Source organism: Necator americanus, chromosome II, assembly GCF_031761385.1.
Source record: "Necator americanus strain Aroian chromosome II, whole genome shotgun sequence".
NCBI classification, from domain to species: domain Eukaryota; kingdom Metazoa; phylum Nematoda; class Chromadorea; order Rhabditida; family Ancylostomatidae; genus Necator; species Necator americanus.
The window spans coordinates 14,582,972-14,604,865 of NC_087372.1; the positions used below are offsets into that span (position 1 = coordinate 14,582,972).

The 21,894-nt window shown below is 41.7% G+C and overlaps 6 protein-coding genes across 8 annotated transcripts; 2 read left to right on the plus strand and 4 right to left on the minus strand.

Annotated features, from left to right (window-relative positions):
• Positions 1–3,434: 3,434 nt before the first annotated feature.
• RB195_017848 (uncharacterized protein) lies at positions 3,435–4,463 on the minus strand (the record flags this gene model as incomplete). Its single annotated transcript, XM_064185029.1, has 1 exon — positions 3,435–4,463. One exon carries the CDS (start codon positions 4,461–4,463, stop codon positions 3,435–3,437), a length of 1,029 nt encoding a protein of 342 aa, XP_064040910.1.
• Positions 4,464–5,161: 698 nt separating this feature from the next.
• Positions 5,162–5,533, plus strand: RB195_017849 (uncharacterized protein; the record flags this gene model as incomplete). Its single annotated transcript, XM_064185030.1, has 1 exon — positions 5,162–5,533. The coding sequence occupies one exon, from the start codon at positions 5,162–5,164 to the stop codon at positions 5,531–5,533; it is 372 nt and encodes a 123-aa protein (XP_064040911.1).
• Positions 5,534–5,846: 313 nt separating this feature from the next.
• Positions 5,847–6,875, plus strand: RB195_017850 (uncharacterized protein; the record flags this gene model as incomplete). The annotated part of the gene is made up of 1 exon (XM_064185031.1): positions 5,847–6,875. The coding sequence occupies one exon, from the start codon at positions 5,847–5,849 to the stop codon at positions 6,873–6,875; it is 1,029 nt and encodes a 342-aa protein (XP_064040912.1).
• Positions 6,876–12,349: 5,474 nt separating this feature from the next.
• RB195_017851 (uncharacterized protein) lies at positions 12,350–19,627 on the minus strand (the record flags this gene model as incomplete). Of its 3 annotated transcripts, none has more annotated exons than XM_064185032.1 (10): positions 12,350–12,466; positions 13,765–13,880; positions 13,943–14,057; positions 14,190–14,270; positions 15,527–15,636; positions 16,490–16,576; positions 18,108–18,296; positions 18,356–18,478; positions 18,531–18,642; positions 19,154–19,627. In XM_064185032.1, 10 exons carry the CDS (start codon positions 19,625–19,627, stop codon positions 12,350–12,352), a joined length of 1,524 nt encoding a protein of 507 aa, XP_064040913.1. The 3 variants fall into 3 exon arrangements, with proteins under 3 accessions (XP_064040913.1, XP_064040914.1, XP_064040915.1); XM_064185033.1 differs by lacking the exon at positions 19,154–19,627 and adding an exon at positions 18,748–18,810; XM_064185034.1 differs by lacking the exons at positions 12,350–12,466; positions 13,765–13,880; positions 13,943–14,057; ... (4 more) ...; positions 18,356–18,478; positions 18,531–18,642 and having other exon boundaries at positions 19,022–19,627.
• A 57-nt stretch (positions 19,628–19,684) lies between these two features.
• RB195_017852 (uncharacterized protein) lies at positions 19,685–20,257 on the minus strand (the record flags this gene model as incomplete). The annotated part of the gene is made up of 1 exon (XM_064185035.1): positions 19,685–20,257. One exon carries the CDS (start codon positions 20,255–20,257, stop codon positions 19,685–19,687), a length of 573 nt encoding a protein of 190 aa, XP_064040916.1.
• Positions 20,258–21,073: 816 nt separating this feature from the next.
• On the minus strand, positions 21,074–21,568 carry RB195_017853 (uncharacterized protein; the record flags this gene model as incomplete). Its single annotated transcript, XM_064185036.1, has 1 exon — positions 21,074–21,568. One exon carries the CDS (start codon positions 21,566–21,568, stop codon positions 21,074–21,076), a length of 495 nt encoding a protein of 164 aa, XP_064040917.1.
• Positions 21,569–21,894: the final 326 nt, after the last annotated feature.

Genomic DNA, 21,894 nt, shown 5'->3' on the forward strand with positions numbered 1-21,894 from the left:
ATAACAAAACATTTTTTTTCTCAGAAACTATGAGTTAAGTGAATATGAACTGGGAATCTGAAACCAGATTTTTATGGGAAAGAAATAGAAACTTCTACATGTACAGGATTAGAAAATCTGGAAAAAAAATCTGTCTGAAATCAGGAATTTTACCTGACTTTTACATTCATAATTTACATAAGGTCTTTCCAAACCTTTGCATTTACGAAAAATAAAGAAATCAAAAAAGGGATCACTGAATTAGTAAGAGCGTAATGCACTTACAATACGCCAACATAAAATTGAGCCTGTGTCTTTCCTTTGAACTAACATAATTTACCGCACAGTACATCGCTCAACGGATTCGGTTCTTCGGCTACGAGCTTACAGATACTACACTCTTTGTCTATCAAAAATGCAAACTAGCAACCTTTACGTCGTCTGTGGAATGGGAGCCATGAGCTTCTTGGAAACATATATGAATTTATCGAATCATTCTATTCGTAATCAAATTCAACTGCTGCACAATTTCTTTTTGTTCTCTCATTTCCTCAAATTCGCTTATTCCGTTAAGTTCAGAATATTTTCGAGCCATTTTTTGCAAACTTTAGTTGCTATATTGTCAAACTTTGTATTCACTAGAAATTAAGATTTGCCTGGGTTTGTAGTTTCCCGTGATGTGTGAGTGCTGTTGATCCGAGCTTGGATCGAAAAAAACGAATATGTCTAGAACGAAAACGTTCGGATTCAATCTTTGTACATAGATAGTTGTTTGGGACTTGGAAGGATTTGTGAAAGGCGCGTTGCCTGAAGTCATCGTTCGTCACCAACACAGCTATGAACCAGTCATAAGGACTATTCAGAGCACTTATCGCTTCATCTTACGTGCATCGTTTGGAAATACCTTCTTCAAGAATGTTATGTTGTAAGTGAATTACGTAAATCACGGACAGTTTCCACGAGGGATTGCTTCAAAATGACAACAAATACAGATATATTAAGAAAAAGAGAATTTTGTGGTTTAAATTCAAATAAAATCGATAAGAAAAACTATTTTATCTTGTTCGCTTTGAAATGTTTTAGTTACCCATTTGATTTTGGAATTCTGGAATGGAATGATGGAATGAAGTCTTCGATAGGTCACAGAAGTCATTAGCATTGGCAATAGAATTCAAAAAATCCCTCATTAATGGACGATAGAAAATCAAAGAAAATGGGATTTATCTGCGGAAGTCATATCGCCGAATCGAGTAAAACATAACGGTGCACAAACGACGCGTTTTACCGTCTCAGAATATTTGTGCGGGAACGTCGCGCCCAATTTCAAAGATTATGAAATGAAAATATTCTGCTCTTTCCAAATTTTCTATTTTTGATGGTGTATAAAACCGAAAACGCTGAAAATATGTAGTCGACATCAACTCATACACATTAGTTCATTCATCCGTGCACATACAACCACAGATGGTGCGTCGAAAAAAAAAGAGAGAAAAAAGAGAACATATTTTGACTGTGTCAAAATAAAAATAGAACGGGAAGAATCTGTTTTCAACTTAGTTGAATTGTGTTTGCAGAGTATTACATTTTTCATACTCATATTACATTTTTTCGTTCAAAAGGTCCGTTAATCCAGGTCTGAGCTCTCTCGTTTACCTAATTTTTGCAGATTTTCGTTACGAGTTCAACGTTGGCGTGCAGCGGCTGCACTTGAGGATCTTCTTCATGATTGATAATCCCGGAAAAGGCTTCAAAACAAACACACCAAGAGATAATTCAAAGGTTTCTCTTTCAGAAGTCAACGTAGCAAACACGTTGATTTTTCTATATGTTTATTTATTTGTTTACAAAATGTGCCACAAAGCTCCGTAACTGTGGAAATTGACAAAAAAGTTAATTCGTCGATATAACACAATCATCGCAATGTAAGTATGGTAAGATGAGGTGGATACGAAGCAAAACAAACACCAATCGCTAGAAAGTGCACCCGCTGAACTTTATTTATATTCGTCGACATTTATAAATGTGATTTGGCATGCAAAGTGCAGAAAACAAAGCGACCATTATTTAAAATTGGAAGGGCTTTTAATTGTGAACAAATTATCATTGAAACAGCAATTCCATAAATTGATGCCGGAATAAAAACCTGACGCTTGAGGTTTTGCAGATGAATGCGTTTGGCATGCTGTCAAGTTGAATTCGATGAACAATGGGGAAAGCAAAACGAGGAGAGCCCAGAGGGCAGGTACAAAGCAATCGAGGACACCCCGTCGCCGCTGCGCCACCACCAATTTCATCGCAGCCTATCCACTATTCTGGCCGTTTGCCTCTCGTACTCAGCCGTAAAATTTGTTAGCGTTGTCAGCCGAAGGTAACACAAACATCATTGGCGGTCCCATTCACAATCGCGTCCAGCCGCTGCGGTTCTCGTGTGCTACACACTACATAATGGGCTAAACGACGACGACTATGTTAATATTTGATGTGGGTTTTATACTTGACCAATCCTGAATTGATTGTGTTATGAGGTGAAAGAGGCAAAACAAACTGCTCCCGTCCAGACGATGACGATGGTCGTCATCAACAAAAAAAGAAGTGAAGGGGTTGTTGAGAAGTTGCTGCATGAACGACGAAAGAATAAAATACCATGCAAAAATCAACTGAAAAAACCTTTCGGGTGCTCCAACGACTTCAAATCAGAAACGTTGGAGGTTCTATGAAAAGGTAGGGGATTATGTAAAACTCCACTGTTTTTGACCTTTCAAAACAGGGCTGAAAACCAAATTACCGACCCCAGAAGGTTGAATAATTTGTTTGGGTTAGGGAGAATTCGAGCCATTGACTGCGCCGTAGCGCCTTTTACAATTTCGGGTCACATGCATAACTAAAGCTAGTGACTTTTTCTTCTCTCATCTTCTCGGTGTGGGATGGGACGACTGTTCAGCATTCAAATAAAACGCAGGTCATCAAATAATAAAGAACCTAAAAATCAGGTAAGTCTTTTTCCAACTACATTTGTACAGCAGAACAAACAGTATAAATAAAGTTCGAATGTTCTTTTGTCTTGAAACCTCGGCATATTCTGTCTGTGTTTTGCTATAGTGTGCCTACGAGGTTTTAGATGGAACCTTATTTGCCTGAGTTTCGGCTTTTTCGCCGTCTTCAGAGGCCTAAATAGAGGATGACTGGAACAATGCTACGTTTATCCCGTCAAGTGCCACACCACCCTGGGTCAGTGTTTCGATAATCGTTCAGGGTAGTGAAAACAGAAACCTATCTACATTGAAAATGGTCTTACGTTTTGCTACACCGGATGTGGCGCGGCTGGTTGCACGCAATTGTCACTCAGTGTACCAGCGAATGAGTATTATTGCGTGTAGATCACCAGCGACGACATAGATTATTTGATCTACACACAGAATATCAGGCGGTTATAAGTCACAGAGCGGTACAAGTGGCTAGAACTCATTCGTTATGGACAAGCATTCATTCCTATTATTCATTGAAGGGTTTCTTTTAAGAATAAAAAACGCCTCCAACGTCTTCCTTGCCGACATTTCTGTTTCGTGAGCCAGTATAACGCATTTCACATCGTAATCGTTCCCGTTGTGGGCCTCATGTCTGTGCCTTCCTAGTGGTGTTATCAAACTTTTTCGTTGTTTTCCGGCTATGTGTTCATTAATCCTCACTCCAAGATTCCTACCGGTCTCCCCAACGTAAGTTGCATTGCATATCAAGCACTCAATCTCATATATTAAACCCATTTTTGCGCAGTCGCCTGTTTTTCCGTAAGGAGAAATAACACATCTTTCACAGATGCAATATCTATCATATAGTCTGTTTCTAACAAGCTGGCTTTTGATGTTTGCATTTGGGATATTTACCAAGATCACGTCATTTTGTAATTGTGCTTGGATAATGCTGCGCTGAACAGCGGCACTGACACTGTCAGAGATAAAAGGAAGACAAAGAGAAATTTTGTTTTCGCGCGGAACATTGCTATTTACAGTGCGGGTTCTTCGATAATGCGGACGTACTGTATGGCCATTGGCACATGCGATTTTCAAGGCTAGTCTTCGTGATTCGTGTCGTTCTTGGTTGCCAGTGCATACTTCACTAACGGTTTTGAACATATTACGAATCACTGCGCGTTTTACTGCAGTCGGATGTGCAGATTTGGCGTGCAATATGATGTTCTTGCAACTTTCTTTGCGATACCACTTTACTCTAATAATGCCGTTTGAAGTACTTATTTGTGTGTTGAGGTACGGAAGCCATCCTTCTTTTGGGGTTTCTCGTGTGAGTCTTATATATTGCGATTGTTGGTTGAGTATTCGGAAACACCCGTCCATTTCGGACTGTGTTGATGTTATGATGCAACAGTCGTCAATATATCTGCAATACATTATTGGTCTACGCGAAAGCACTGGTTCTTCGATTCTGCTCATGAAGCAGATCGCCAGTACTGGTGCTAATCGTTGACCCATTGCTAGCCCTCTCAGTTGCGCGAAATAATTTCCTGACCACCTGAAGATATTATAATTCAGGCATTCCTTGATAAGTGTTATTATGCGAGATTTACTTAGTCCATATGTTTCCAGGTTGTTACCATATAAATCTATCATCTCAGAGAGAGCTTGCAGCGCCTCACTGTTTTTTACATTCGTGTAGAGTGAGGTCACATCAAAGGACTCTACTACGCAGTTGCCCTCAACTCTCCAATCCACTCTCTAGTCCATGTAGACTTTTCCACCGAGCAATTGACACAACAGCTCCAAATGCTGTTAATAATCAAGGGGCAAGAGTAACGGTACTCGACAACATTCACTTGTCCGATAATGCTGTTGACTTTCTGAGCCTTGGACCATCATTTTCAATTTCACATCGAATCGATGGGTCAACATTCCGTAAAGTCACAGTAGGCCTCCACAAGCTTCGGGACCAGCTTCGATTCAGAGCTAGGAATGAAAGTAACCATCAGCACGCTGCACCTATAAGCAGAAGAGCGTTACTCCGAACACCATTTCCGCGCAACTTTTATAAAGAACTCGAACCAGCTCGCGAAACAGACACAAAATTTAGAATTCTATCATCTGGGGTGTTGTCCGCTTATAACCATCATAGATGACTCACCCTTAACAATCTCACGCGCGAGCAATGGCAGGGTTTCAAGGAAATCCGCGAAATGACTACAAGAGGGGACATACGCCTTTCAGTAAGCGATAAGGGTGGGGAACTCGTAGTCATGTCACAGGCTCTTGATCGGGAAATAACAAATCTTCACTTGCAAGATGAAACGATCTATCGCCGCGTAACAGAGAAAGAATTCCTTGTGCAGTGCAAACGCTTGAATCATGTATGGATGACTATGGGAAAATCTGCTGGCCTTGACGAACGATTTGTTAGCCGCCTAAAGCTTGACAAACCGACCTGCCCTGTGTTCTACAGCCTCATCAAAACGCATAAGCTGAAACCTGATGAGGTCAACTCAACATCAGCGGCCACATTCAAAATCCGACCAATAATAAGTTGTGTGGGAGGACCTGTGGTTCCTTAATAAAATCGTGAGTCAAATTTTGCCTAAAATACCATCTCATTTGTCGAACACGCACCATTTCCTTGAGCGATTACGCAATGCGAGAGTTGAGGGCAACTGCGTAGTAGAGTCCTTTGATGTGACCTCACTCTACACGAATGTAAAAAACAGTGAGGCGCTGCAAGCTCTCTCTGAGATGATAGATTTATATGGTAACAACCTGGAAACATATGGACTAAGTAAATCTCGCATAATAACACTTATCAAGGAATGCCTGAATTATAATATCTTCAGGTGGTCAGGAAATTATTTCGCGCAACTGAGAGGGCTAGCAATGGGTCAACGATTAGCACCAGTACTGGCGATCTGCTTCATGAGCAGAATCGAAGAACCAGTGCTTTCGCGTAGACCAATAATGTATTGCAGATATATTGACGACTGTTGCATCATAACATCAACACAGTCCGAAATGGACGGGTGTTTCCGAATACTCAACCAACAATCGCAATATATAAGACTCACACGAGAAACCCCAAAAGAAGGATGGCTTCCGTACCTCAACACACAAATAAGTACTTCAAACGGCATTATTAGAGTAAAGTGGTATCGCAAAGAAAGTTGCAAGAACATCATATTGCACGCCAAATCTGCACATCCGACTGCAGTAAAACGCGCAGTGATTCGTAATATGTTCAAAACCGTTAGTGAAGTATGCACTGGCAACCAAGAACGACACGAATCACGAAGACTAGCCTTGAAAATCGCATGTGCCAATGGCCATACAGTACGTCCGCATTATCGAAGAACCCGCACTGTAAATAGCAATGTTCCGCGCGAAAACAAAATTTCTCTTTGTCTTCCTTTTATCTCTGACAGTGTCAGTGCCGCTGTTCAGCGCAGCATTATCCAAGCACAATTACAAAATGACGTGATCTTGGTGAATATCCCAAATGCAAACATCAAAAGCCAGCTTGTTAGAAACAGACTATATGATAGATATTGCATCTGTGAAAGATGTGTTATTTCTCCTTACGGAAAAACAGGCGACTGCGCAAAAATGGGTTTAATATATGAGATTGAGTGCTTGATATGCAATGCAACTTACGTTGGGGAGACCGGTAGGAATCTTGGAGTGAGGATTAATGAACACATAGCCGGAAAACAACGAAAAAGTTTGATAACACCACTAGGAAGGCACAGACATGAGGCCCACAACGGGAACGATTACGATGTGAAATGCGTTATACTGGCTCACGAAACAGAAATGTCGGCAAGGAAGACGTTGGAGGCGTTTTTTATTCTTAAAAGAAACCCTTCAATGAATAATAGGAATGAATGCTTGTCCATAACGAATGAGTTCTAGCCACTTGTACCGCTCTGTGACTTATAACCGCCTGATATTCTGTGTGTAGATCAAATAATCTATGTCGTCGCTGGTGATCTACACGCAATAATACTCATTCGCTGGTACACTGAGTGACAATTGCGTGCAACCAGCCGCGCCACATCCGGTGTAGCAAAACGTAAGACCATTTTCAATGTAGATAGGTTTCTGTTTTCACTACCCTGAACGATTATCGAAACACTGACCCAGGGTGGTGTGGCACTTGACGGGATAAACGTAGCATTGTTCCAGTCATCCTCTATTTAGGCCTCTGAAGACGGCGAAAAAGCCGGAACGTCATCAGTCAGGCAAATAAAGGTTCCATCTAAAAACCTCGTAGGCACACTATAGCAAAACACAGAAAGTGTAGATAAAGTTTTACCCAAAAAGTAAGTTTTCAGTGGGAGTCACTGGTGAATTCTTTAAGAAGCTTGCATCGCTTCTTGATCAATCAAAACAACATTTAGGAGACGTCAAAAAGACGGTGATGTGTGATGGATCGTGTGATGGACCATCTGTGGTAGTAAGATTTCTACTTGATTTTAAAAAATGGTATTATATTGGTAATGGTAAGCGGTAATGTTAGGTTTCAAAGCTACTAATCATTAAAATTAACTGAACATACACAAACAAAGGGTGACACTGCGTTAATTTCCACAAGATTAAAGGCTTGTGAGAGCCAACGAAAAAGTACATCAAATAATTGCAGTGCGAACGAATGTATGTACTTCTAAAAAACCTTCTCAGGTCTTCAGCAAAAAATTCGCTTCAATTAGACACTCCTTTTGAAGTAATCTTTGAAAAACTGCTATATTACATAAACCCCAGTAATGATTAGAAAATCTTCTCAGCTCTACGCTTTCTTCTATTCTACAATATTTCTATTCTCGCAAGTGGATACTCTTTACCCTGGATCTTTACGACCAGTCTAGAACAATGTTCATAGCTCGTGTAGGGGAAGAATTAAAAAAAGAATTTTCATCTTCGATAATTAACCTTCCAAAAATCAGAGTGAAATATGGCAGAAAAACTGAATTTAAATAGTTTGGATGTGAATTTGTGTGGTTGTGCGACATTTCCTTTTTTGGCAGAAATCAGTGGCGCTGCGCTTACAAAAAAGGTCTTCTTTCGCCTTCTAGCAAAAAACGGGATATCAAAAAAGTGTAGTACAGTGTGTTTGTGATCACATAAATAATGTTTTTGATTTGTACTAACAAAGTGTACTTTTACGAACAAGTGAATTTCGAGATGGAGACACCAAAAATGTATCCAAAAAACAGGAAAAGGTTATAGAAGAAAAAATGCAGTACGTTTCAGACCTAAAAAGTTTAGTTTTAGAAAATGCAGCGCGTAAGGAATATTGCATTATCATGTATATAATAACGGGCTTATTCTCTCACGTGTGTCTGTGTGTGTGCGTCAGCCACGAAATTCAAAAAGGGGGGTGCGACGGGTCCTCCGGCGCCAGATACGTATATGAGGACGTGCGACGGGTCCACCGGCGCCAGATACCTATGGAAGGGGGTGCGACGGGTCCACTGGCGCCAGATACCTATGGAGGGGGGTGCGACGGGTCCTCCGGCGCCAGATACCTATGGAAGGGGGTGCGACGTATCCATCGGCGTTGGTAGACCCTGCCATTGGTGCGCAATAACTCAGAGTGCATGACGTAGAAGATAAATGTTTGCAGCAGTTTCATAGCCGTGACCACTGGGCGCTTTGCTCTTCACCTTCATGACTTGTCCGTGTGCATATTTTCTTCTTTGTTCGCCTCAGGTTTGTAGCATGCCGTTCTCAGAAAGTGGAAACACGCATCCAAAGGTCTGCTTAAATAGTAACAAGATGTTTACGTGATCTGACGTGGAACGTTATCTTTATCAGTAGGATGATGCCTTTCACGTCATTTTATGTTAAAACATCGTTCTATGATAACTATTGGGAGAAATCAGGAAGAATACCCATAGTTCGTGTAATGCTTTCAAATTGTATCTATATTATTTTGCTAACTACATTAATGTGGCATCGAAGGAGTGTTTGTAGCTGATGGTCCAATATTCTCCAAATGTAGAATTGACGCGTTTAAAAGGAAAGCTCAGTAATCTTTCGCCTTAATTTATAATATAAAGAAGAGAAGAAAAGCGTTGTTAAAAAAACACAAATCTAATTTTACAGAAAACACCACTACTATTAACTTTCATTGATCAGTGAAGGGGAGCGAAGCTAAAACCACCGAAAGTCTGAAGTCCGGCTTTAGCCGGACATTCAGACTGGTTAATGACATAACCAAAGACAAAGACGAAGGCACTCAACATATCTCAGTGAATGAATTTCGCTTCAATAATTCTCGTGTGCAGGACCTCACACATATGCGTCACTTGTCATGTTATATCGGAAGGAGCATGCACTAATTAAATTCGATTCATTAGGCAAGAAAAATGGCGAAAAACGAAATTGAGGGCGTTGTGATCTGGTAACAGGTGGACGCAGTTGGGGGTGTAGTTCACTATTACAAGCGTTTCCCTAATTTTACCGAAACGGAAGGTGGAAAACGGCGTTGTCTCACTGGAGCTCCCTACGAGTCTCCTTATAACGTGTCACGTCTGCCAGCTAGCGGTAAGAGCGCGTCAGGTAAGCCCACTGATGGTTCCTCTCGCTGGCAGAAGCGGCGCGAGCGCCTGCTCACCCTTACGCGACATGTCATCAGGTGCTTCGTAGAGGGATTCGACAAAGCTGTTTCCCAAGGTGTTTTTTTTTTTGGGTAATTAGAAAGTAAATAAGAGTCTAAGTAGTTGAGCGTGATCGCGTTTATACTTCATTAACCCTGCCTATTCTTGGAGAATGAAGGAACACCTTACTCTTACGCTGCCGTCAAAGAGTTCATAACTGAATTGTCCCATCATACTACGTTTGTCCTTCTTGAATCTTAAGTTTTTCTTCTTTCAGATGCAACTTATTTTAACAATGACTACTGTTTACGGACATATTCCCTACTAACAGAAATCTTCAGCAGCAAACTGAAATAAAAATGCAATGAAAGTAGAAAGAAAAAAGAATATAAATTTTCGGTTTTCTATGAATCCTATTGATTTCGGAGGAAAATAGTCGAAGCGTTTTTACCCGAGGATAAATGGCAATGCTATCGTAGAGAAAAGTTAGAAGAATATCAAGAAAGAATAGAATAAGAATAGAATAGATAGCTGATAAAATCAGCTTGTGATGAAGGAGACAAAAGAAGAGATCTTCGATATTTCGAAGACCAAAACTTTCCTACTAAAGCAAATTTAAGAGGCGTTTGGTAGAGGAAAAAATGATGAACTACAACATATACATTACATAAACAAAACCAAAATCAAAACAACCACGACGAAAAAAGAAATCTTTTTCTTCTTAATGGCGCATTTTCGTAATAACGGCCACTCGCTGTTGATTTTGACGACAAGATGAACGAAAGTATCGTGTTTCAGGAGAATTTTTGCATTAATGTCGTTGAGTTTACTTCAGTTAATCCTATGAAGTTACCACTAACTCGATTCATTAGATCCGTAAGAAACTCGCGGGGGAGCAAGTGTCCATCGATTCACTAGTGGTTCTGGAAGTGAGTATATAACAAAAAAAAAGACCAAGAAATGGTTAAGGAATTTTGGAAAAGGAACAGCTGTCCATTTCTGATCGATCCGCCATCCATTCGAAGTCCGGTGGCTAAGAATGAGGGAGAAAGAGGGGTCACTGCTAATTAGTTTCGACTTTGAGCCCTTAATTTTACTCACGAATTTTCCCTTTCAAATATAAGAGACCTTTTTCACCTTTTCTTTACTCACGTTCTGTGATTGGAAACACTGCAAAAGGTCAGCAATTTCTTTCTCCACGAAAAAACACCTGAATGAATGGAAAGAACACTGATTCCATATTAAGAAACATGAAAAGATATGCTAAAAGATTATGTAGATCCGACATCGATCACGGAGAGAGGCTGACGAGGACATTTCAGGAAGTTGAGAACCATTTTCATTAACGATTTCAGAACATAAATGTTCGTTTTCACGAGACAACGAAGGGAGAAGAATCTTAGATTCTACAAAAAAATAGTGTATTTTACATCTGCACAATAAAACATTTAGGCACTGTTTACGGAAACGAAACATTTGAGAGATGTTTGGTCCTGGATCTCTTTTCTGGTAATCGTGTCCGTGTGAAGCAATTCTGTTGCTAAGAATGATCTCTCCTTACCTGCAACCGTTTTCGAGCATTGGAAAAGACACATGCATTGCATTTAAATTGAGTTCCGCATTTTAGACCAGAAAACTTAAACTTTCTTCCACTTCAATTACTTGGTGCCAAAAGTTCCCTTTTTTCAAGAAAATTTGCTTGAGATCAGAGATTTTTATTAATTTATTCGTTTCCATTTATTTGTTTTCACCTCGCGTAATATGCTGAGATTGGTGTTATAATGAAACATTAATTAATAACGTTTTTCCGTTAGTGAAATTCACTAAAAACACCTAAGAAAAACCATTTCTTTACAACTGGTCCACGTGAGAAGAAAAAACAACAGAACACTTCATTTGAAACGAAACAATAAAAAGGGAACAGAACCTAAACGATGGCCTAATGAACTTCGAGGAACAGCGCGTCATGGAGGTCGAAATTGAGGAGAAGGCGCGTCCTCTGATTATCCTCAGATGTGCAGCCGGAAGTGCGGCTTGCACTGCCGATAGCAGCCATTAATTTTTGTCTTTTGGCCTTGGAAACTTCCAGAACAAACTTTCACATCTGTCAATGTTTATCGGTAAGAATACACATAAGAATAGCAGTTCCCCGTCAAACTTGATCCTGTAGACCTCTGAAAAGAAGAGTGTTGCCAAATTATAGCGAATTAGAAGAAGTGGAGGGGCAGTTGTGTCAAAACGACCTGAAACTCGGTGCAACTGCGTAGGCGAGTGCGCTCTGACTGGAAATGGCAGCTTAAAGGCATCACTACACGAATCTGGAGAGGTACGGATTTCTGGTGGGGATACGGGATCGTAGATTATTGAGAGAAGGGTGATTCTGTCCATTTCTTCCTAATTGCCGTAGAAAACGGCCCGGAAGATACGGCTTCGGGTGTTCCGGCGCACTACTTTCCACAAGGAGATCGATTGGAGCGCGCCAGCCTTGTGCACGCGCGCATCTTCCGGGCCGTTTTCCACGGCAATTAGGAAGAAATGGACGGAATCACACCCCTCTCCATAATCTACTATCCCGTATACAAATACTCCACCTGAAATCCGCACCACCTCAGATTCATGGTATTTAAGTGGTATCTTAACTCATCCTACAGTCCGATTGCAAAGATGGGTAAGGGTCCCATCTGTTTCGCAACCGTCAGCTCCATTTCTAATACAGCCACTTACCTCACCGCAACCGAGTCCAAGTCATTTTGAACTGACTATAATTACATGGAAATGAGATCGTACTCACGTGATAATGTGCGGCATAATAATACCACAGGTGGAAACAGCAATGAATATTGAGAACAGATAGAGGCACATGCGATCCACAGCCATAGCAGCAAACCGCCATTCGGATACGATCTTGAACATGCAAGGAGTGAATCGGGTTCTGTACTGTTCGCTTTTAACTACAATCATAATAGGGCCGAACCGACAAAAACCGCGGAGCAGTTGCGTAAGCGGTTGCGCTGAAAGCGGCGCGATGGAGATCGCGGTTGGAATCGACGTGGGACCATCGCGAATTGTGAATGCGAATTGCAGCAACGAATGGAAGTAGCGAAAGTCTCCTCTCGATCCCACTATTACGCTCCACCGCACTGCTTCAAGCGCAACCGCTTACGGAACCGCACCGTGCTTCATTTCGTTTTGACTCCACTGTACATTAGGCTGAGGAATAAGTCCTAAAGGTTCTTTTTTCAAACTCAGAAATGCACATAGAACTGAGAAGTATTGGCAAAGTTTCAAATATTATTTTTCAGCGAATTCTCCTACCACCAATGTAGTATTTTGGGGTTTTTTAAATAGCTTTATTGACTTTTCTTGTTGTACTGTATTTTCGGACCATTAAAATACAGCATCAGGTGGACAATGCGGTACATTTTCAATACTAGTTGTTTGTTTTCTGAACTCAGCCGAAACGATTAGACCACTGAGGCCAAGATTGATTTTTTTAATGGAAAAGAAGGACCAGAACTTTAAAGTATCGCTCACAATTTTCTTCTCATTTTAAAGACAGAAATTTTGATTTCTAAGTTACACTCCGGGCGAGCGAAGTGGTGAATTATCAAGATTCGTTTTTTGCGCCTATTTTCAAACAAAAGGAAATGCTCTAATTTATTCAATACTCTCCACTTTTGTTTATTCTATTGCTTGGAACGTATTCAACACATCATTCAAATCAGAATCTCGCACATTAATTTTGTTCAGTATCGTATTTTTATGTATTTTTTGTTCCCCTTCAAAACTTTTCATGCCCCATTCGGTGTTTCCTGTACAAAGCAGATTCTCTTGAACAGCTTTGCGAGATTATCGCATCGAGTAAACGAAAAAAAAAACAGCAGTCGAAAATGATTCGTACTGTACACTCGCCCCTCTAATTTAAGGAAATGATTTAAGGCACTGAAAGAACAAGGTTCAAGAATTTAAAAGAATAAAAAACATTTTAAAAAACGACAAAATTTGGGATTTTTGAAGAGCGAGAAACTCTCTGGCAAAAGATACGTAGAATTTTACCACTACTTCTTACTTCTGTGTGCATCCTGAAGTATGAATAAAACAGCCACAGATTATTCCTCAACCTACATAGTACTATAATGAAATATGTAGGCATAAAAATTTGCAGTAGTAGATTTTTTAAAAAATTTTCTATGCATGCTTACCATCTCATGCTCGTACATTTCTTTGATGGCCGACGTGATTTTCTCCAGATCTGTGCTGATCGCCTTGAGATCTTCGCAGAATTGGTCAAAATACCTGAGATGAGGTGGGCGCTTTTCTAAAAAAGCGCTCATTACCTCACCCATTATCATTCAGTGGGGGAGCGTGAGTTCCACTCACCCTCCTCAATTCTCGAAATTCGCTTGATTGCCTCATTCACTTCTGAAGGTCGTGGAAGAGTTAGTACTGGCAAGGTGCTGAGGCGATGAATGGGAAGAATTGGCTTATCGATCACCTTAACACTCAGAACTGGAATTAGACTCGTTTGCTTTGCTTCACTTCTCTTGCATTCTTTCTACTTCTATTACTTTCTTTCCTCTCTTTCTTTCAATCCATTTCTATTTTTTTGCATTTTTAATCCCCTCACTTTTGCTTTCGGTGCTCTTGGGTGGTCTGGTGTTCGCATCATGAGAATGTACGGTAACCATTCCACAAATACGCGTCGCATCTGAAGAAAACACTGATAATTAGCAATAATAATCAAGTGATAATTAATTATCACATGTTTGTTCTTGAATTTGTAGAAGGAGTGCTGACTTTAATCATATCGCACACCCCAACCCTTCGCCTCCCCTCTCCCTCCCCCCATTATGAAAAGAAAGTTCACTCTTCCGATCTTCCTAATTCTTATCCATCTTAATTCTACAGATTTGGATCTAAAGATTAATTATTTGCATTCCAATCCCCTCAGGCACATGTAACACCAGCAACTGCAACACTTTTTCGTAACAAATGCTATGCTGATCCTAGGTCACATATTTTGTAGAGCAGAAAATACAGTTCTCGCATTGTAATCTATCTGTTGTAAACACCATTGCTAGCTAATTTTAGTTTGTAAGATAGTAACAAAGTAAAATGTTTATAATTGGGGATTTCTCAAAGCATGGTATTTTTGGAAGCAGTCACCCATATGCGTTTCAGGAAGAGAAGTATCACAATAGTGGCTAGTCGCATCGTTTTCCCCTTTCTCGTCTGTTTGAACATGCGACACTGCCTCTTTTCTCTCACTCCTAAGATAAAATCTTCTCTTTGAAATGTGATGTAAAAAAGAAGCAAAAAAGTACAAATCCAATACAGAAAACCGCAGGAACGAACGAGTTTTGTTTTTTCTTTTATCTGGGAGTTCTGAAACAAGCTAAGCAAGCATCTCGCCGCTACACCGACAGTCGATTTAAAGTACATGTTTTTAATGTCGCACGTACGGCGACAACGGAGTGCAAGTGGTTGGAAGGACAGATCTCCAAGAGAAAACGACTCTCTGCTTCCTTCCTCGATGAATACTTATTCATTCCTCTAAGTAGCAATGAAAAATTAAGATAAAGAACACTAAGAAATAAAAAATCATCAACCAATTTCAGGAAGGAATCAAAATCAAAATGCAAATAGTGGAAATGTCAAGAAAAGTTTGCAGTAACTTTGCTTAAAGGTATCACCCTACGAATCTGGGGTGGTACGGATTTTAGGTGGAGTATTCGTGTACGTGATCGAAGACTATGGAGAGGAGGGTGATTCCGTCCATTTCTTTCCATTCCGTTTTTCAGGACGATGAGGAAGAGTCGAACACAGTCGCGCTCATACTTTTCATCCACACTCCACTGTGGAAAGTTACACTGTCCAAAAAATTCAGTTACATGTTACTCCAGTTTTATTAATACCAACGCAGACAAGGATGGCTGAATAGCAGGATTAGTTTCGAAAACTCACTAATGGACTCATCTCATGCGTTTCAGCTTTCCTTGAGTATAAACAGAGAGTGAGCACGGTGAAGACGCACGAGCAAGCGACCACCATCAGACAACATGAGAAAAATGCAGCTGAAAACAGTCTTAACACTTTCCCAAGTGTAGGATCCATCTGTTAAACTTTATTACAAATCATTTTAATCATTTTCTACTTGAATTCTTCGGCCGACATCTGAATGCGAAATTTTAGACAAAAAGAAATCATCTGTTTGTGCTTGATTAAGAAGCTATAACTGCCTAGCTTTCTGTGTTTTGGGAAACTCTCTTTCTGTGCTTTCCTTCGGAGACCAAAAATTAATATTTTCTGTTCATTGGGGAATCGATGGACCTATTTCTGCATCGTAGATCCACAAATACAATGAAACGTCGTCTTTTTGAAGAATTCCTTGATTCATCGCCGTGTGAGGGTGATCCGCCACCTCTTCACTCGTTAGTATACTCGACTACAATTGATCTAAATAATCCAAGCTTTGCGACTTTACAACGGTTCCAGACCGTAGCTAACAATCACTAACGTTACCATTTTGTTGTGAACTTTGTTTTAGACTTATGAATTTTATACATATTTTATGATTTTGTGGTTTCTCGGGTGCTGACTGGAACTTCAGGGAGTGAAACTCCGCTATTAGCGGAAACAAACCCTCTGAGATCTAGAAGAGCACCTGGTTTCCTTTTTTTGTAATTCTTTAGCTTTTGAGGGAACGATGCAAAGTACAAAGTAAATTTGTTTGAGTTGATGTCAAATTTGTAATATGCCAAAAAATTGAATTTTTTCTCCCACATCGCTGAAATATTTACAAAAAAAATTGCGCTCCTCCATTCTAATTACTTAGCAAAATTAAAAACTTTGAAATCAAAAAAAAATAAATAAAAGATCCATATTATCTAGAGTAATGTAACTGAAGCTAAGCATTCGTTCACTCACCTAGAATGGGGACGGATTTCGACTGCGGAGGGCTCATATTCGAAACCATTTGCAGAAAGAAGATCACAGACAGAAGTACCGTTGTCTCTGGAAGGAAAACACAGTTAAATTGATAGATAAGTAATGAAAATTTCCTTGCACCTAAACTGGTAATCACCGCTTAATTATTCGCTTGCAAAATTTGATCCATAACATCACAGCTGAATATTGATTTGATATTAAAGAATGAATTGGCTACAGTCGTAATGATGATGTCGTTGAGCCGTTGATGTCCTACTCTCAAACATACTTTCTGATCGCGACGCGTCTATCACTCACTGCATGAGGAATTTCTTTGCTTGACGCTCATTTCGTCTTCGTTCTGCTCCAATGGAAAGCGCAGCGCGGCTGTTAGAGCACACATAGGTACTAGCGCATGCAAAATGGAAATTCAAACGCTCGTACCTGCCAAGAAATGTTTTTCGCATTTTTATTGTGATTCGAGGACGATTTCTGAAAATTTGGGGTTGCCATGTCCTAGACAAGTTCTGCGATCGAGTGTAGCCATTGTTTTACTTGCTCTTATTCTCTGTTCACTCAAATCTCGCCATTAAAGCATGGTGGATGAAGGTCTTAGGAGGTACACGTAAGAAATCATCTGCTTTCCTGCATGAAATAGCGGTCAACGTTACCATGCTGCCATTCTATAGAGATTTTCCAACATATTGGGTTAATCCATAACCCTGGGGCTTCTCAGACGGAAATTTTGCGTGAAAAATAAAATGTTTCAGCAGTGTTTATTGTGTCGTTCGATAGAGAGTTATGACGTCTACAGTGAGTTTAGTTTTTTTTTTCTGGTGATATACTTTCTGCTCTTTGAAGACCATTAAAACGGAGTTTTAACTCGACAAAAAGAGAATTTTCGACACTTGCTTTTTGCATTTCATCGAAGTCCCAAGATATAGAAGGTCCTCGGGAGATTTGTGATATTAATGACCAACAAGCGGTGTCTTTTAAATTTAAAGGCATCACCCCACGAATCTGAGGTGGTGCAGATTTCAGGTGGAGCATGTACGGGATGGGAGACTATGGAGGGGGGGGGGGGGGCGATTCCGTCCATTCCTTCCTAATTGCCGTGAAAAACGGCCCGGAAGATGCAGCGCCACAGAAGGCGCGCTCCACTCGAACTCCCTGTAGAAAATAGTGCGCCAGAACGCCTGAAGCCGTATCTTCCGGGCCGTTTTTTACGGCAATCAGGAAGAAATGGACGGAATCACCCCCTCCCCATAGTCTACGATCCCGTATACGAATACTCCACCTGAAGTCCGTGCCACCTCAGATTCGTGGAGTGATGCCTTTAAACGATTCAAAGACGGAATTTAGACCGTCGTGGCATTGAACAGCTTATTGAGCGTTGGGAATTTATGAAGAACAGGCGAGAACACATCATTGATTGATGTTTTGTTTATTCACGGTTTATCTTCGTTTGAATCCAAACTTTAGAAAAAACGCCAAAACCTATGGACCAAGCCAGTGGAAATTCGTCTCATCTGGCATTACATCATTATCGTCTACCTTTTTCTTTAAGAAATTTTCTTCAACGTTTTCTTCTAAGAAAAGGAGTAGTTCCAAACATTACCAAGTGTAATTTTCTCGCAAGCATCTGGTGGTAAAGTGAATCCCAACACAGTCATCATGGATATCACTAAGGAAGGTATGATTAGGTTGATTCCATACGCTAACGTTCTTCTTTTGATGTGTATGTAGTAATATAGTTCATGGTAGGAAGCATCACCAAATGCCGTAACAACACGTGTTCCTGGCGTATCTGAAAACAACTAGTAAGCGTTATCCATGAAAAGACGGTTCAGTCAAGAGTTGACGAACTCATAAGGTCCCATTCTCCATTTTGCAAATAAACTTGTAGATCTATCGATTCATTCACTGAGTAACTTTCGGGATTATCACCATATGGGCGAACTGCGGCATTCACGGGATGACCTTTGACTCCTGTAACAATCTCGTAGTTCGGAGTGTTATTTATTGCTCTGGATGCTCCTACCAATAATCTGAGTGAGCATAAAGTCAAGATTTATGTGTTTTCCACTATACGTCCAGCTGCCCATTTTCAGGAAGCACGTCTGCGTATCGAATGGGTAGTAGGTCACGTCAACCTAAAGTAGTGCCACAAACATTCAAAATACCATCAAAATCTTCCAGTCTTCTTTCAGACTAGGGATATTTCATATAATCTCTAACAAACGTGTCCTCTCTATCACCTTGATCACCTTGACTCCCGTTGATCTTCCAACTGGTCGAGCGGGCGTCAGTAATTCTTCCATTTGTCCCAATCGCGTGCCAGAGTAGCCCAGTGATTCCTCCTTTCGCGTGGGACACGAAGAGCATCATAATTTTCTTTGAAGGACTTCGTGAGTATATCTGACCATCGGGTTAGAGGTCTTCCTGTAGCGCGCTTAATATCACGGGGAACCCAGTCGCTCACGATTCTGGTCCAACGGTTGTCGTTAAAGCGCATCACGTGTCCGGCCCACCTTATTTTACTTTCCTTGGCAAACGTGGCGGCGTCTCTAATCTTCGATCGCTGACGTGGAGAACTGAATCCGTCCACCGGAAACGGGATACTCCTAGCATCACTCTCTCAATTGAGCGTTCAATGACGCTCACCGCGTTTTCTTCCTGCTTGCGAAATGCCCAGGTTTCCGAAGCATAGGTCAAAGCAGGAAGTACGGTGGTGTTAAAGAGGTGAGCACAAAGCCGGGTGTTCCTGCTCTTCTTCACTACATCCTCGATGCTCTTATACGCTCCCCAAGCCGCTCGTCTCCTCCTGCCCGGCTCGGGGATCAGGTCGTTCATCATGTTCAATTCCCGACCTAGATAAAAGTAGCTGGTGCATTCGGATATGTTCGTTCCGTTGAGCGTGAATGGAGAATCCAAGACCCATCCGTTCCGCATGAACATCGTCTTTTGTAGATTCAGCTGAAGACCGATGCATCCACATGTTTCGTCGAATTCGGTCAGCATTCGTTCCGCTTGGCTGATGCTAAGTGTTATCAGTACGATGTCATCAGCAAAGCGCAAATGGTGTAGCTGCCGACCGTCGACCTTCACCTTCATGTCGTCCCATTCCAACTTTCGCATTGCGTTGTCGACGGTGGCTGTGAATATTTTGGGTGGGATTGTATCACCCTGTCGGACTCACTTCTTCACGTCAATGATGATATTCTTGTAGAATGGCAAAATTCCGGTCGTGAAGTTACTGTACAACTCTCGAAGTACCTTTATGTACTGAGTAGGGACGCTTTGGTTGTCCAAGGCTTCCACGACCGCTTCCGTCTCAACTGAGTCGAAGGCCTTCTTTAAGTCGATGAAGGTGAGACAGAGCGGCATCTTGTACTCTCGTGATACCTCGATGAGTTTCGAAACAGTGTGAATGTGATCAATCGTGCTGAATCCTTTTCGAAACCCTGCTTGCTCGCATGGCTGTCCTTCATCCAAGACCTTTTCAATCCTATTAAAGATTACTCTTATGGAGAGCTTGTAGATGACAGACAGTAAGCAGATTGGGCGATAGTTGCCGATGTCATGTGGATCTCCCTTTTTATACAACAACACGATCTTGCTGGTCTTCCATTGTTTAGGAACCTTGCATTCCGACAGGTAACGTGTAAAGAGCCTCGCCAGGGTGTTGATGAGTACTGGCGGAAGGTTCTTCAGTTGTTCTGGTTTTATTCTGTCGAGACCGGGTGCCGTACGATTTCTTACCGACATGATAGCATGTCGTATTTCGGACGGGAGAGCCTCTGGAATGACATGTCCGATCCCTGTTCCCTCAGATGGTGAGGAGGCAAGTGGACATGGCTGTCGAAGAGATCAGAGTAGAAGTCGCAGATGATTTTCTCCATTTCCCTTCTCGATGCAATGGTTGTTCCTTTCGGGTTTCGGAGAGCTGTCATCCTTGTCTTGCGACTGGCGCCTTGTCTTGCGACTGGCGAAGTCTCGACGGGCATAGCGGATGCTTTTCCCAGCCTCTGCAGCTTCAGCCAGCGCTTCTGCTCTTCTCTCTTTAAGGTTTTCCTTTATCGACGTGAGTTCTTGGTTCTCTGCGGCTCGAGCTGCTCCACGCTAGCGTATCAGCTCAAGAGTTTTAAGAGACAGACGTTCCTTGGTTGTTTTAAAACTCTAAGCCTTCTTCGCGCAGTCATGAAGGTGTTTAACGAGCCGGTCACATTCTTCGTCGATGCTGTCCATTGCGGAATCTTCCCAAAAGCCGGCTAGTGTTTCAAGAGATCCCAGCTGATGAAAGTTCTGGGGTTTCTCCCTCTGAACTTGACGGCTTTCTCTGCGCTCCTTGTGAAGGAAAATCTTCCTCGGAGGAGGCGATGGTCCGATCCCGTATAGAAGTTTGGCACAACAGCGACGTCCGTCAGGCAGAACCTTTTATTGACGATGATGTGGTCTATTTCATTACGGTACCCTCCACCGGGCGACTCCCACGTCCAGCGTAGAGAGGAGGGCTTCTGGAAATGCGAGTTTCCATGGATGGTTTTAGTCGTCATGATGAACTTGGAGAGCCTCTCCCCCTGGTCATAGTAGGCCGTGGGTCCCGATGTGAAGTTCCTTTGGCGTTCTTCTTGGGCCAACTTTGGCGTTGAAATCGCCAATTATGACCTTGTAGAAGGCATGATCTTCTCGGTAGAACTTCTCCAGGTCCATGTAGAAAGCTTCGACTTCTTCTTCTTCGTAGCTTGATGTTGGAGCGTAAGCGACGAAGATAGTCAAAGTCGGTGTTGGTCCACATCTTCTCATCCACAGACCGATTCGAGTCGTAAGTTGTTCGAAAGAGTCAATGTTCTTTGCCATAGTCGTGTTGACGAGGACGCCAACTCTACCAACACCTCTACTGTCGCATGTTCCTGAGAACACTTCTTCCCCAGTTTCATATATGGCGTTGAAAGGGTGACGTCGTCTCGTCTCGGTCAGTCCGATGACGTCGTACTTGATCTTCTTGGCTTGCATCATCAGATCTTCGATGGCCCCTTCCGATGCAAGCGTACGCGCTTTATAAGTACAAATCGCCATCCTAGTCCTTTTCCGTTTTGGTAGCCTACATGACTCCTGCAACCCCGTCCTACCTGGCGCTACCGTACCAGGCTTTCCTCCGGAATCAGGAGACTCTTTTCTATTACTGTGTTTTGCGTAAAAATTTAAAAACCCATGGGCAGGTTGCAAGCCTCTAGTCCCATGAGTTTCTGGGAGAACTTTCGTTCTCCCGGAGTGGACATGTGGAGCTTATTTGTTGGAGGCGACTACAAACCGCCTCCCTTGCACCTCCCAGTCACTTGATTGCAGGCTTTTGGCCGGACCGACGTGCGGGATACAAGGATGTCATGAGTCAGTCCTGGCTC